Raw genomic sequence first — 16,873 nt, 5'->3', positions numbered from 1 at the left:
GATTAATTCAAATTTCTCACACTTCAGCTAATGGCCACACTTAAGGTAATGGCCACAGACTAAAGTCTGACACAGACTTCTGGCCCACAATATATTTGTAACAGAATGCATTCAGCCGTGAACCAGCGGGGAGTGGTCTGTGCTCATCTTGATCAGCTGATTAAGGCTGAACCAGATGCTGGATAGTCAAAAGTTAAGTAAACAATGTCATAAATGAAAGTGGGGGGTAGCTGGTGGAGCTTGAAGAACGTACCGTTAGTAAATAGGAGCAGAGAGGTATAGAGAAATCTGCATGGAAGTCAAGATTATATGCTTGATTGTAAAACACTGGGCAAAACTGTAACTGAAAAAGACCTCGGTGTATTGGTGGACTACAAGCTCACGTTTGGTGGCCAGTGTCAGGCTGCTGCTGCAAAGGCAAATAAAATAATGGGATGCATTAAAAGAGGCATAGATGCTCATGAAGAGAAGATAATTTTACCTCTATACAAGTCATTAGTGCGACCACACTTAGAATACTGTGTACAGTTCTGGTCTCTGGTGTATAAGAAAGACATAGCTGAACTAGAGCGGGTGCAGAGAAGAGCGACCAAGGTTATTAGAGGACTGGGGGTCTGCAATACCAAGACAGGGTATTAGAGGACTGGGGGGTCTGCAATACCAAGACAGGTTATTAGAGGACTGGGGGGTCTGCAATACCAAGACAGGTTATTAGAGGACTGGGGGGTCTGCAATACCAAGACAGGTTATTAGAGGACTGGGGCGTCTGCAATACCAAGACAGGTTATTAGAGGACTGGGGGGTCTGCAATACCAACAAAGGTTATTAGAGGACTGGGGGGTCTGCAATACCAAGACAGGTTATTACACTTGGGGTTATTTACTGTGGAAAAATGAAGGCTTAGGGGGGGTCTTATTACTATGTACAAGTATATGAGGGGACAGTACAAAGACCTTTCTACTGATCTTTTTACTCTGAGGCCTGAGACGACGACAAGGCGGCATCTTCTACGTCTGGAGGAAAGAAGGTTTAATCATAATCACAGACAGGGATTCTTTACTGTAAGGGCAGTGAGACTATGGAGCTCTCTGCCGCATGATGTGTAATGAGGGATTCACTACTAAAATCTAAGAAGGACCTGGACGCCTTTCATGAAAAGTATAATATTACAGGTTATAAATACTAGATTCCTTGATAGGGCGTTGATCCAGGCAACTAGTCTGATTGTTGTATGGAGTCGGGAAGGAATTTTTTTCCCCAATGTGGAGCTTAGTGTTTACCACATGTTTTTTTTTTGCCTTCCTCTGGATCACATGTTAAGCTATGGGTTGAACTAGATGGACTTAGTCTTCCTTCAACCTTAAAAACTATGTTACTATGTTATTATGTTACTATATTACTATGTTATTATGTTACTATATTACTATGTTACTATAAACAGATTTTATCGCTACATTATTGCACTCGATTATTTTCACATCTTTCACTTTATAAGTCATCATGTTTTTGTGAAGAGTCCAATCAGCAATAAAACATTTGCATCAATTTGTTATCAACATGGGGTGTAGACCTGTACTGTGACTGGATAATGACATGTAACGTGTGCTATAACATAGGTATAAAATGAGCTGCACTTCCCCAGTAAGTTCACATCAGAACAGATCCTTGTGCCATCCGCTTTCTGACATCAGCAGAGAAGAACATCGACTAGATCTATAAAATGCAAACTCCTGGCTGTCACGGCTCCTGCAATCCTGGTGAGTCGCCCTCTAGTGTCAGTGTATATAATGGTGCGAGTCAGTGTGGAGCAGTCAGGGAAGAGCTGGTGTCAGTGTATATAATGGTGCGAGTCAGTGTGGAGCAGTCAGGGAAGAGCTTGTGTCACTGTATATAATGGTGCGAGTCAGTGTGGAGCAGTCAGAGAAGAGCTGGTGTCAGTGTATATAATGGTGCGAGTCAGTGTGGAGCAGTCAGGGAAGAGCTGGTGTCACTGTATATAATGGTGCGAGTCAGTGTGGAGCAGTCAGGGAAGAGCTGGCGTCAGTGTATATAATGGTGCGAGTCAGTGTGGAGCAGTCAGGGAAGAGCTGGTGTCACTGTATATAATGGTGCGAGTCAGTGTGGAGCAGTCAGGGAAGAGCTGGTGTCACTGTATATAATGGTGCGAGTCAGTGTGGAGCAGTCAGGGAAGAGCTGGTGTCAGTGTATATAATGGTGCGAGTCAGTGTGGAGCAGTCAGGGAAGAGCTGGTATCACTGTATATAATGGTGCGAGTCAGTGTGGAGCAGTCAGGGAAGAGCTGGTGTCACTGTATATAATGGTGCGAGTCAGTGTGGAGCAGTCAGGGAAGAGCTGGTATCACTGTATATAATGGTGCGAGTCAGTGTGGAGCAGTCAGGGAAGAGCTGGCGTCACTGTATATAATGGTGCGAGTCAGTGTGGAGCAGTCAGGGAAGAGCTGGCGTCACTGTATATAATGGTGCGAGTCAGTGTGGAGCAGTCAGGGAAGAGCTGGTGTCACTGTATATAATGGTGCGAGTCAGTGTGGAGCAGTCAGGGAAGAGCTGGCGTCAGTGTATATAATGGTGCGAGTCAGTGTGGAGCAGTCAGGGAAGAGCTGGTATCACTGTATATAATGGTGCGAGTCAGTGTGGAGCAGTCAGGGAAGAGCTGGCGTCAGTGTATATAATGGTGCGAGTCAGTGTGGAGCAGTCAGGGAAGAGCTGGTGTCACTGTATATAATGGTGCGAGTCAGTGTGGAGCAGTCAGGGAAGAGCTGGTGTCACTGTATATAATGGTGCGAGTCAGTGTGGAGCAGTCAGGGAAGAGCTGGTGTCAGTGTATATAATGGTGAGAGTCAGTGTGGAGCAGTCAGGGAAGAGCTGGTGTCACTGTATATAATGGTGCGAGTCAGTGTGGAGCAGTCAGGGAAGAGCTGGTGTCAGTGTATATAATGGTGCGACTCAGTGTGGAGCAGTCAGGGAAGAGCTGGTGTCAGTGTATATAATGGTGCGAGTCAGTGTGGAGCAGTCAGGGAAGAGCTGGTGTCAGTGTATATAATGGTGCGAGTCAGTGTGGAGCAGTCAGGGAAGAGCTGCTGTTAGTGTATATAATGGTGCGAGTCAGTGTGGAGCAGTCAGGGAAGAGCTGGTGTCAGTGTATATAATGGTGCGAGTCAGTGTGGAGCAGTCAGGGAAGAGCTGGCGTCACTGTATATAATGGTGCGAGTCAGTGTGGAGCAGTCAGGGAAGAGCTGGTGTCAGTGTATATAATGGTGCGAGTCAGTGTGGAGCAGTCAGGGAAGAGCTGGCGTCACTGTATATAATGGTGCGAGTCAGTGTGGAGCAGTCAGGGAAGAGCTGGCGTCACTGTATATAATGGTGCGAGTCAGTATGGAGCAGTCAGGGAAGAGCTGGTGTCAGTGTATATAATGGTGCGAGTCAGTGTGAAGTCAGGGAAGAGCTGGTGTCACTGTATATAATGGTGCGAGTCAGTGTGGAGCAGTCAGGGAAGAGCTGGTGTCAGTGTATATAATGGTGCGAGTCAGTGTGGAGCAGTCAGGGAAGAGCTGGTGTCAGTGTATATAATGGTGCGAGTCAGTGTGGAGCAGTCAGGGAAGAGCTGGTGTCAGTGTATATAATGGTGCGAGTCAGTGTGGAGCAGTCAGGGAAGAGCTGGTGTCAGTGTATATAATGGTGAGAGTCAGTGTGGAGCAGTCAGGGAAGAGCTGGTGTCAGTGTATATAATGGTGCGAGTCAGTGTGGAGCAGTCAGGGAAGAGCTGGTGTCAGTGTACATAATGGTGCGAGTCAGAGTGGAGCAATCAGGGAAGAGCTGGTGTCAGTGTATATAATGGTGCAAGTCAGTGTGGAGCAGTCAGGGAAGAGCTGGCGTCAGTGTATATAATGGTGCGAGTCAGTGTGGAGCAGTCAGGGAAGAGCTGGTGTCACTGTATATAATGGTGCGAGTCAGTGTGGAGCAGTCAGGGAAGAGCTGGCGTCAGTGTATATAATGGTGCGAGTCAGTGTGGAGCAGTCAGGGAAGAGCTGGTGTCACTGTATATAATGGTGCGAGTCAGTGTGGAGCAGTCAGGGAAGAGCTGGCGTCATTGTATATAATGGTACGAGTCAGTGTGGAGCAGTCAGGGAAGAGCTGGCGTCAGTGTATATAATGGTGCGAGTCAGTGTGGAGCAGTCAGGGAAGAGCTGGTGTCACTGTATATAATGGTGCCAGTCAGTGTGGAGCAGTCAGGGAAGAGCTGGTGTCAGTGTATATAATGGTGCGAGTCAGTGTGGAGTAGTCAGGGAAGAGCTGGTGTCACTGTATATAATGGTGCGAGTCAGTGTGGAGCAGTCAGGGAAGAGCTGGTGTCACTGTATATAATGGTGCGAGTCAGTGTGGAGCAGTCAGGGAAGAGCTGGTGTCAGTGTATATAATGGTGCGAGTCAGTGTGGAGCAGTCAGGGAAGAGCTGGTGTCACTGTATATAATGGTGCGAGTCAGTGTGGAGCAGTCAGGGAACAGCTGGCGTCAGTGTATATAATGGTGCGAGTCAGTGTGGAGCAGTCAGGGAAGAGCTGGCGTCAGTGTATATAATGGTGCGAGTCAGTGTGGAGCAGTCAGGGAAGAGCTGGTGTCAGTGTATATAATGGTGCGAGTCAGTGTGGAGCAGTCAGGGAAGAGCTGGTGTCACTGTATATAATGGTGCGAGTCAGTGTGGAGCAGTCAGGGAAGAGCTGGCGTCAGTGTATATAATGGTGCGAGTCAGTGTGGAGCAGTCAGGGAAGAGCTGGCGTCAGTGTATATAATGGTGCGAGTCAGTGTGGAGCAGTCAGGGAAGAGCTGGTGTCACTGTATATAATGGTGCGAGTCAGTGTGGAGCAGTCAGGGAAGAGATGGTGTCACTGTATATAATGGTGCGAGTCAGTGTGGAGCAGTCAGGGAAGAGCTGGCGTCACTGTATATAATGGTGCGAGTCAGTGTGGAGCAGTCAGGGAAGAGCTGGCGTCAGTGTATATAATGGTGTGAGTCAGTGTGGAGCAGTCAGAGAAGAGCTGGCGTCAGTCTATATAATGGTGCGAGTCAGTGTGGAGCAGTCAGGGAAGAGCTGGTGTCACTGTATATAATGGTGCGAGTCAGTGTGGAGCAGTCAGGGAAGAGCTGGTGTCAGTGTATATAATGGTGCGAGTCAGTGTGGAGCAGTCAGGGAAGAGCTGGTGTCAGTGTATATAATGGTGCGAGTCAGTGTGGAGCAGTCAGAGAAGAGCTGGTGTCACTGTATATAATGGTGCGAGTCAGTGTGGAGCAGTCAGGGAAGAGCTGGCGTCAGTGTATATAATGGTGCGAGTCAGTGTGGAGCAGTCAGGGAAGAGCTGGTGTCAGTGTATATAATGGTGCGAGTCAGTGTGGAGAAGTCAGGGAAGAGCTGGTGTCACTGTATATAATGGTGCGAGTCAGTGTGGAGCAGTCAGGGAAGAGCTGGTGTCACTGTATATAATGGTGCGAGTCAGTGTGGAGCAGTCAGGGAAGAGCTGGTGTCACTGTATATAATGGTGCGAGTCAGTGTGGAGCAGTCAGGGAAGAGCTGGTGTCACTGTATATAATGGTGCGAGTCAGTGTGGAGCAGTCAGGGAAGAGCTGGTGTCACTGTATATAATGGTGCGAGTCAGTGTGGAGCAGTCAGGGAAGAGCTGGTGTCAGTGTATATAATGGTGCGAGTCAGTGTGAAGCAGTCAGGGAAGAGCTGGTGTCATGGTATATAATGGTGCGAGTCAGTGTGGAGTAGTCAGGGAAGAGCTGGCGTCACTGTATATAATGGTGCGAGTCAGTGTGGAGCAGTCAGGGAAGAGCTGGTGTCACTGTATATAATGGTGCGAGTCAGTGTGGAGCAGTCAGGGAAGAGCTGGTGTCAGTGTATATAATGGTGCGAGTCAGTGTGGAGCAGTCAGAGAAGAGCTGGTGTCACTGTATATAATGGTGCGAGTCAGTGTGGAGCAGTCAGGGAAGAGCTGGCGTCAGTGTATATAATGGTGCGAGTCAGTGTGGAGCAGTCAGGGAAGAGCTGGTGTCAGTGTATATAATGGTGCGAGTCAGTGTGGAGCAGTCAGGGAAGAGCTGGTGTCAGTGTATATAATGGTGCGAGTCAGTGTGGAGCAGTCAGGGAAGAGCTGGTGTCACTGTATATAATGGTGCGAGTCAGTGTGGAGCAGTCAGGGAAGAGCTGGTGTCACTGTATTTAATGGTGCGAGTCAGTGTGGAGCAGTCAGGGAATAGCTGGTGTCACTGTATATAATGGTGCGAGTCAGTGTGGAACAGTCAGGGAAGAGCTGGTGTCACTGTATATAATTGTGCGAGTCAGTGTGGAGCAGTCAGGGAAGAGCTGGTGTCAGTGTATATAATGGTGCGAGTCAGTGTGGAGCAGTCAGGGAAGAGCTGGTGTCAGTGTATATAATGGTGCGAGTCAGTGTGGAGCAGTCAGGGAAGAGCTGGTGTCAGTGTATATAATGGTGCGAGTCAGTGTGGAGCAGTCAGGGAAGAGCTGGTGTCACTGTATATAATGGTGCGAGTCAGTGTGGAGCAGTCAGGGAAGAGCTGGTGTCACTGTATATAATCGTGCGAGTCAGTGTTTAGCAGTCAGGGAAGAGTTGGCGTCAATGTATATAATGGTGCGAGTCAGTGTGGAGCAGTCAGGGAAGAGCTGGCGTCACTGTATATAATGGTGCGAGTCAGTGTGGAGCAGTCAGGGAAGAGCTGGTGTCACTGTATATAATGGTGCGAGTCAGTGTGGAGCAGTCAGGGAAGAACTGGCATCAGTGTATATAATGGTGCGAGTCAGTGTGGAGCAGTCAGGGAAGAGCTGGCGTCAGTGTATATAATGGTGCGAGTCAGTGTGATGCAGTCAGGGAAGAGCTGGCGTCAGTGTATATAATGGTGCGAGTCAGTGTGGAGCAGTCAGGGAAGAGCTGGTGTCACTGTATATAATGGTGCGAGTCAGTGTGGAGCAGTTAGGGAAGAGCTGGTGTCACTGTATATAATGGTGCGAGTCAGTGTGGAGCAGTCAGGGAAGAGCTGGCGTCACTGTATATAATGGTGCGAGTCAGTGTGGAGCAGTCAGGGAATAGCTGGCGTCAGTGTATATAATGGTGCGAGTCAGTGTGGAGCAGTCAGGGAAGAGCTGGCTTCAGTGTATATAATGGTGCGAGTCATTGTGGAGCAGTCAGGGAAGAGCTGGCATCAGTGCATATAATGGTGCGAGTCAGTGTGTAGCAGTCAGGGAATAGCTGGCGTCAGTGTATATAATGGTGCGAGTCAGTGTGGAGCAGTCAGGAAGAGCTGGCGTCACTGTATATAATGGTGCGAGTCAGTGTGGAGCAGTCAGGGGAAGAGCTGGTGTCAGTGTATATAATGGTGCGAGTCAGTGTGGAGCAGTCAGGAAAGAGCTGGTGTCAGTGTATATAATGGTGCGAGTCAGTGTGGAGCAGTCAGGGAAGAGCTGGTGTCAGTGTATATAATGGTGCGAGTCAGTGTGGAGCAGTCAGGGAAGAGCTGGCGTCAGTGTATATAATGGTGCGAGTCAGTGTGGAGCAGTCAGGGAAGAGCTGGTGTCACTGTATATAATGGTGCGAGTCAGTGTGGAGAAGTCAGGGAAGAGCTGGTGTCACTGTATATAATGGTGCGAGTCAGTGTGGAGCAGTCAGGAAGAGCTGGTGTCAGTGTATATAATGGTGCGAGTCAGTGTGGAGCAGTCAGGGAAGAGCTGGCGGTCAGTGTATATAATGGTGCGAGTCAGTGTGGAGCAGTCAGGGAAGAGCTGGTGTCACTGTATATAATGGTGCGAGTCAGTGTGGAGCAGTCAAGGAAGAGCTGGTGTCAGTGTATATAATGGTGCGAGTCAGTGTGGAGCAGTCAGGAAGAGCTGGCGTCAGTGTATATAATGGTGCGAGTCAGTGTGGAGCAGTCAGGGAAGAGCTGGCGTCAGTGTATATAATGGTGCGAGTCAGTGTGGAGAAGTCAGGGAAGAGCTGGTGTCACTGTATATAATGGTGCGAGTCAGTGTGGAGCAGTCAGGGAAGAGCTGGTGTCAGTGTATATAATGGTGCGAGTCAGTGTGGAGCAGTCAGGGAAGAGCTGGTGTCACTGTATATAATGGTGCGAGTCAGTGTGGAGCAGTCAGGGAAGAGCTGGTGTCACTGTATATAAGGTGCGAGTCAGTGTGGAGCAGTCAGGGAAGAGCTGGTGTCAGTGTATATAATGGTGCGAGTCAGTGTGGAGCAGTCAGGGAAGAGCTGGTGTCACTGTATATAATGGTGCGAGTCAGTGTGGAGCAGTCAGGGAAGAGCTGGCTGTCAAGTGTATATAATGGTGCGAGTCAGTGTGGAGCAGTCAGGGAAGAGCTGGTGTCAGTGTATATAATGGTGCGAGTCAGTGTGGAGCAGTCAGGGAAGAGCTGGTGTCCAGTGTATATAATGGTGCGAGTCAGTGTGGAGCAGTCAGGGAAGAGCTGGTGTCATGTATATAATGGTGCGAGTCAGTGTGGAGCAGTCAGGGAAGAGCTGGTGTCAGTGTATATAATGGTGCGAGTCAGTGTGGAGCAGTCAGGGAAGAGCTGTGTTCAGTGTATATAATGGTGCGAGTCAGTGTGGAGCAGTCAGGGAAGAGCTGGTGTCAGTGTATATAATGGTGCGAGTCAGTGTGGAGCAGTCAGGGAAGAGCTGGTGTCAGTGTATATAATGGTGCGAGTCAGTTTGGAGTAGTCAGGGAAGAGCTGGCGTCACTGTATATAATGGTGCTAGTCAGTGTGGATCAGTCAGGGAAGAGCTGGTGTCACTGTATATAATGGTGTGAGTCAGTGTGGAGCAGTCAGGGAAGAGCTGGTGTCACTGTATATAATGGTGCGAGTCAGTGTGGAGCAGTCAGGGAAGAGCTGGTTCACTGTATATAATGGTGCGAGTCAGTGTGGAGCAGTCAGGGAAGAGCTGGTGTCAGTGTATATAATGGTTGCAGTCAGTGTGGAGAGGTGCAGTGTGGAGCAGTCAGGGAAGATCTGGCGTCAGTGTATATTCATGGTGGCGAGTCAGTGTGGAGCAGTCAGGGGAATATAATGGTGCGAGTCAGTGTGGAGCAGTCAGGGAAGAGTTGGCGTCAGTGTATATAATGGTGCGAGTCAGTGTGGAGCAGTCAGGGAAGAGCTGCTGTTAGTGTATATAATGGTGCGAGTCAGTGTGGAGCAGTCAGGGAAGAGCTGGTGTCAGTGTATATAATGGTGCGAGTCAGTGTGGAGCAGTCAGGGAAGAGCTGGTGTCAGTGTATATAATGGTGCGAGTCAGTTTGGAGTAGTCACTAGTCAGGGAAGAGCTGGTGTCAGTGTATATAATGGTGCGAGTCAGTGTGGAGCAGTCAGGGAAGAGCTGGTGTCAGTGTATATAATGGTGCGAGTCAGTGTGGAGCAGTCAGGGAAGAGCTGGCGTCACTGTATATAATGGTGCGAGTCAGTGTGGAGCAGTCAGGGAAGAGCTGGTGTCAGTGTATATAATGGTGCGAGTCAGTGTGGAGCAGTCAGGGAAGAGCTGGCGTCACTGTATATAATGGTGCGAGTCAGTGTGGAGCAGTCAGGGAAGAGCTGGTGTCAGTGTATATAATGGTGCGAGTCAGTTTGGAGTAGTCACTAGTCAGGGAAGAGCTGGTGTCAGTGTATATAATGGTGCGAGTCAGTGTGGAGCAGTCAGGGAAGAGCTGGTGTCAGTGTATATAATGGTGCGAGTCAGTGTGGAGCAGTCAGGGAAGAGCTGGTGTCAGTGTATATAATGGTGCGAGTCAGTGTGGAGCAGTCAGGGAAGAGCTGGTGTCACTGTATATAATGGTGCGAGTCAGTGTGGAGCAGTCAGGGAAGAGCTGGCGTCAGTGTATATAATGGTGCGAGTCAGTGTGGAGCAGTCAGGGAAGAGCTGGTGTCACTGTATATAATGGTGCGAGTCAGTGTGGAGCAGTCAGGGAAGAGCTGGCGTCAGTGTATATAATGGTGCGAGTCAGTGTGGAGCAGTCAGGGAAGAGCTGGTGTCACTGTATATAATGGTGCGAGTCAGTGTGGAGCAGTCAGGGAAGAGCTGGTGTCACTGTATATAATGGTGCGAGTCAGTGTGGAGCAGTCAGGGAAGATCTGGTGTCACTGTATATAATGGTGCGAGTCAGTGTGGAGCAGTCAGGGAAGAGCTGGTGTCAGTGTATATAATGGTGCGAGTCAGTGTGGAGCAGTCAGGGAAGAGCTGGTGTCAGTGTATATAATGGTGCGAGTCAGTGTGGAGCAGTCAGGGAAGAGCTGGCGTCAGTGTATATAATGGTGCGAGTCAGTGTGGAGCAGTCAGGGAAGAGCTGGCGTCACTGTATATAATGGTGCGAGTCAGTGTGGAGCAGTCAGGGAAGAGCTGGTGTCAGTGTATATAATGGTGCGAGTCAGTGTGGAGCAGTCAGGGAAGAGCTGGCGTCACTGTATATAATGGTGCGAGTCAGTGTGGAGCAGTCAGGGAAGAGCTGGTGTCAGTGTATATAATGGTGCGAGTCAGTGTGGAGCAGTCAGGGAAGAGCTGGTGTCAGTGTATATAATGGTGCGAGTCAGTGTGGAGCAGTCAGGGAAGAGCTGGTGTCAGTGTATATAATGGTGCGAGTCAGTGTGGAGCAGTCAGGGAAGAGCTGGCGTCACTGTATATAATGGTGCGAGTCAGTGTGGAGCAGTCAGGGAAGAGCTGGCGTCACTGTATATAATGGTGCGAGTCAGTGTGGAGCAGTCAGGGAAGAGCTGGTGTCACTGTATATAATGGTGCGAGTCAGTGTGGAGCAGTCAGGGAAGAGCTGGTGTCACTGTATATAATGGTGCGAGTCAGTGTGGAGCAGTCAGGGAAGAGCTGGCGTCACTGTACATAATGGTGCGAGTCAGTGTGGAGTAGTCAGGGAAGAGCTGGTGTCACTGTACATAATGGTGCGAGTCAGTGTGGAGCAGTCAGAGAAGAGCTGGCGTCAGTGTATATAATGGTGCGAGTCAGTGTGGAGCAGTCAGGGAAGAGCTGGTATCACTGTATATAATGGTGCGAGTCAGTGTGGAGCAGTCAGGGAAGAGCTGGTATCACTGTATATAATGGTGCGAGTCAGTGTGGAGCAGTCAGGGAAGAGCTGGTGTCAGTGTATATAATTGTGCGAGTCAGTGTGGAGCAGTCAGGGAAGAGCTGGTGTCAGTGTATATAATGGTGCGAGTCAGTGTGGAGCAGACAGGGAAGAGCTGGTGTCAGTGTATATAATGGTGCGAGTCAGTGTGGAGCAGTCAGGGAAGAGCTCGTGTCACTGTATATAATGGTGCGAGTCAGTGTGGAGCAGTCAGGGAAGAGCTGGTGTCACTGTATATAATGGTGCGAGTCAGTGTGGAGCAGTCAGGGAAGAGCTGGTGTCACTGTATATAATGGTGCGAGTCAGTGTGGAGCAGTCAGGGAAGAGCTGGCGTCACTGTACATAATGGTGCGAGTCAGTGTGGAGCAGTCAGGGAAGAGCTGGTGTCAGTGTATATAATGGTGCGAGTCAGTGTGGAGCAGTCAGGGAAGAGCTCGTGTCACTGTATATAATGGTGCGAGTCAGTGTGGAGCAGTCAGGGAAGAGCTGGTGTCACTGTATATAATGGTGCGAGTCAGTGTGGAGCAGTCAGGGAAGAGCTGGTGTCACTGTATATAATGGTGCGAGTCAGTGTGGAGTAGTCAGGGAAGAGCTGGTGTCACTGTACATAATGGTGCGAGTCAGTGTGGAGCAGTCAGAGAAGAGCTGGCGTCAGTGTATATAATGGTGCGAGTCAGTGTGGAGCAGTCAGGGAAGAGCTGGCGTCACTGTATATAATGGTGCGAGTCAGTGTGGAGCAGTCAGGGAAGAGCTGGTATCACTGTATATAATGGTGCGAGTCAGTGTGGAGCAGTCAGGGAAGAGCTGGTGTCAGTGTATATAATGGTGCGAGTCAGTGTGGAGCAGTCAGGGAAGAGCTGGTATCACTGTATATAATGGTGCGAGTCAGTGTGGAGCAGTCAGGGAAGAGCTGGTGTCACTGTATATAATGGTGCGAGTCAGTGTGGAGCAGTCAGGGAAGAGCTGGCGTCAGTGTATATAATGGTGCGAGTCAGTGTGGAGCAGTCAGGGAAGAGCTGGCGTCAGTGTATATAATGGTGCGAGTCAGTGTGGAGCAGTCAGAGAAGAGCTGGTGTCACTGTATATAATGGTGCGAGTCAGTGTGGAGCAGTCAGGGAAGAGCTGGTATCACTGTATATAATGGTGCGAGTCAGTGTGGAGCAGTCAGGGAAGAGCTGGTGTCAGTGTATATAATGGTGCGAGTCAGTGTGGAGCAGTCAGGGAAGAGCTGGCGTCACTGTATATAATGGTGCGAGTCAGTGTGGAGCAGTCAGGGAAGAGCTGGCGTCACTGTATATAATGGTGCGAGTCAGTGTGGAGCAGTCAGGGAAGAGCTGGTATCACTGTATATAATGGTGCGAGTCAGTGTGGAGCAGTCAGGGAAGAGCTGGTGTCAGTGTATATAATGGTGCGAGTCAGTGTGGAGCAGTCAGGGAAGAGCTGGTGTCAGTGTATATAATGGTGCGAGTCAGTGTGGAGCAGTCAGGGAAGAGCTGGTGTCACTGTATATAATGGTGCGAGTCAGTGTGGAGCAGTCAGGGAAGAGCTGGCGTCAGTGTATATAATGGTGCGAGTCAGTGTGGAGCAGTCAGGGAAGAGCTGGTGTCAGTGTATATAATGGTGCGAGTCAGTGTGGAGCAGTCAGGGAAGAGCTGGCGTCAGTGTATATAATGGTGCGAGTCAGTGTGGAGCAATAAGGGAAGAGCTGGCGTCAGTGTATATAATGGTGCGAGTCAGTGTGGAGCAGTCAGGGAAGAGCTGGCGTCAATAGGAAAAGTCAGTTTATTCTGCTGCTCAATATGTCATTTCCAGAGAATTGTTTGGGTTTTTTCAAAATGTAAAAATTGATGTAAATTGTACACAGAGTTTTCGCTGTGGACGTCGTTTCTATTCAGCTTTTTTGCTTTTATTTCCGGCAGGTTTTAAACTCATGTAAAGTTACTGTTTGTATCTAAACATTGCATCCAAGTAAGATAAAATGCATCTGAGCAAAGGGCTGATATAGCTAAAGCAACCACAAAATAAACCGCACGGGCACGATTCTTCATGCATCAGTCGCTGCTTATGTGAGAGGAGCCGTCGGCTGCTGTGCTCTGCATAGGCAGCCAATGTACTGACAAAACTCACTTCATTTTACGGAGCTTTGTCACCATTTAGGGGTATACTCTAGGATCTTAATAGTTTAATAGTTTTAAGTTTCAAATACTCTTACAAATACTGAGTCATAAACTAAAATAAACACAATATACTCACCTAATGGCAGATTCTGGAGAGTCCACCAGTGCAATCAGCGTCTCAGCGCAGCGGTACAATCAGTAAAGTGGTAAATATGGTAAAATCATGCTGCTTGTGCTGGGACTCTGATGCCCTGTGCGTTATCCGGCCATTGTGTAGACCACAAGTGGCCTGCAGACTACAGGACAGAGAGCGATAGAGCTGGAAGCCAATGGCTCTAATGCAGATGTTAACTCTATTGCAATGCTATGCCCGCCTAGAAAGTTAATAATGACTGCTACGTTATGCTACTGGCTCTGGGGTTTGGACAAAAATCAGAGCATTTAATGTACATTCGATTCACATAGAATAAATCTGATGAAAATCATATTTCATCATCAAACTTGAGTGAACTGCCGGATTGGAATTTTGGCAAATTCGCTCATCACTAACAACGATAGAATTTGATCAACCTACAAGAAAAAGGAAGCTGATACTAATTCAGATTACAGAATTCTTTATTAACATAGATTCAACAAAAAAAGTTAAACAGGGGAAACAATGTAAAGTATGCTACATCCACAGGATTAGTCTAAAACCAGGATAAATGCCCCAATGGGATATACGTACACCTGAATCAATGCATTGCCATATGTTCAGATACAGGAGATACAATAAATAAAGGATAACAGAGTCGTCAAATAAATCGGTATGACGACATCCCACACTTTTCATACAGAGGTAACGGTGCATCTCACAAAATTAGAATATCATCAAAAAGTTACTTTATTTCAGTTCTTCAATACAAAAAGTGAATCTCCTATATTATATAGAGTCATTACATACAGAGGGATCTATTATATAGAGTCATTACACACAGAGGGATCTATTATATAGAGTCATTACACACAGAGGGATCTATTATATAGAGTCATTACACACAGAGGGATCTATTATATAGAGTCATTACACAAAGAGGGATCTATTATATAGAGTCATTACACACAGAGGGATCTATTATATAGAGTCATTACACGCAGAGGGATCTATTATATAGAGTCATTACACACAGAGGGATCTATTATATAGAGTCATTACACACTGCGGGATCTATTATATAGAGTCATTACACACAGCGGGATCTATTATATAGAGTCATTACACACAGAGGGATCTATTATATAGAGTCATTACACGCAGAGGGATCTATTATATAGAGTCATTACACACAGAGGGATCTATTATATAGAGTCATTACACACAGAGGGATCTATTATATAGAGTCATTACACACAGAGGGATCTATTATATAGAGTCATTACACACAGAGGGATCTATTATATAGAGTCATTACACACAGAGGGATCTATTATATAGAGTGATTACATACAGAGGGATCTATTATATAGAATCATTACACACAGAGGGATCTATTATATAGAGTCATTACACACAGAGTGATCTATTATATAGAGTCATTACACACAGAGGGATCTATTATATAGAGTCATTACACAGAGGGATCTATTATATAGAGTTATTACACGGAGAGGGATCTATTATATAGAGTCATTACACGGAGAGGGATCTATTATATAGAGTCATTACACGGAGAGGGATCTATTATATAGAGTCATTACACACAGAGGGATCTATTATAAAGAGTCATTACACACAGATGGATCTATTATATAGAGTCATTACACACAGAGGGATCTATTATATAGAGTCATTACACACAGCGGGATCTATTATATAGAGTCATTACACACAGCGGGATGTATTATATAGAGTCATTACACACAGCGGGATCTATGATATAGAGTCATTACTCACAGAGGGATCTATTATATAGAGTCATTACACGCAGAGGGATCTATTATATAGAGTCATTACACACAGCGGGATCTATTATATAGAGTCATTACACGCAGAGGAATCTATTATATAGAGTCATTACACACAGAGTGATCTATTATAGAGTCATTACACACAAAGGGATCTATTATAGAGAGTCATTACACAGAGGGATCTATTATATAGAGTCATTACACGCAGAGGGATCTATTATATAGAGTCATTAAACACAGAGGGATCTATTATATAGAGTCATTACACACAGAGGGATCTATTATATAGAGTCATTACACACAGAGGGATCTATTATATAGAGTCACTACACACAGAGGGATCTATTATATAGAGTCATTACACACAGCAGGATCTATTACATAGAGTCATTACACGCAGAGGGATCTATTATATAGAGTCATTACACACAGAGTGATCTATTATATAGAGTCATTACACACAGAGGGATCTATTATATAGAGTCATTACACAGAGGGATCTATTATATAGAGTCATTACACGGAGAGAGATCTAATATATAAAGTTATTACACACAGAGAGATCTATTATATAGAGTCATTACACACAGAGGGATCTATTATAAAGAGTCATTACACACAGAGGGATCTATTATATAGAGTCATTACACACAGAGGGATCTATTATATAGAGTCATTACACAGAGGGATCTATTATATAGTCATTACACGGAGAGGGATCTATTATATAGAGTCATTACACGGAGAGGGATCTATTATATAGAGTCATTACACGGAGAGGGATCTATTATATAGAGTCTTTACACACAGAGGGATCTATTATAAAGAGTCATTACACACAGATGGATCTATTATATAGAGTCATTACACACAGAGGAATCTATTATATAGAGTCATTACACACAGCGGGATCTATTATATAGAGTCATTACACACAGCGGGATGTATTATATAGAGTCATTACACACAGCGGGATCTATTATATAGAGTCATTACAAACAGAGAGATCTATTATATAGAGTCATTACACGCAGAGGGATCTATTATATAGAGTCATTACACACAGAGGGATCTATTATATAGAGTCATTACACACAGAGGGATCTATTATATAGAGTCATTACACACAGCGGGATCTATTATATAGAGTCATTACACGCAGAGGAATCTATTATATAGAGTCATTACACACAGAGTGATCTATTATATAGAGTCATTACACACAGAGGGATCTATTATAGAGAGTCATTACACAGAGGGATCTATTATATAGAGTCATTACACGCAGAGGGATCTATTATATAGAGTCATTACACACAGAGGGATCTATTATATAGAGTCATTACACACAGAGGGATCTATTATATAGAGTCATTACACACAGAGGGATCTATTATATAGAGTGATTACACACAGAGGGATCTATTATATAGAATCATTACACACAGAGGGATCTATTATATAGAGTCATTACACACAGAGTGATCTATTATATAGAGTCATTACACACAGAGGGATCTATTATATAGAGTCATTACACAGAGGGATCTATTATATAGAGTTATTACACGGAGAGGGATCTATTATATAGAGTCATTACACGGAGAGGGATCTATTATATAGAGTCATTACACGGAGAGGGATCTATTATATAGAG

The 16,873-nt window shown here is 46.4% G+C and overlaps 1 protein-coding gene across 1 annotated transcript in view; it reads left to right on the top strand.

Annotated features, from left to right (window-relative positions):
- The first annotated feature begins 1,601 nt into the window (after positions 1-1,601).
- The window catches only part of LOC141197282 (uncharacterized), a 32,375-nt gene continuing 17,103 nt past the window's right edge, over positions 1,602-16,873 (top strand). Inside the window, exon 1 of the mRNA XM_073662669.1 lies at positions 1,602-1,757. Coding sequence (XP_073518770.1) covers positions 1,721-1,757 — 37 coding nt within the window. The 5' untranslated portion in view covers positions 1,602-1,720. The remainder of the gene's footprint in view (positions 1,758-16,873) is intronic.

Source organism: Phyllobates terribilis, unplaced genomic scaffold (genome assembly GCF_046119375.1).
Source record: "Phyllobates terribilis strain yellow unplaced genomic scaffold, ASM4611937v1 Scaffold_82__1_contigs__length_6685932, whole genome shotgun sequence".
Taxonomy (NCBI): Eukaryota; Metazoa; Chordata; class Amphibia; order Anura; family Dendrobatidae; genus Phyllobates; species Phyllobates terribilis.
The sequence above is the reverse complement of the archived record's forward strand: the minus strand, read 5'-3'. Positions and strand labels throughout refer to the sequence as shown.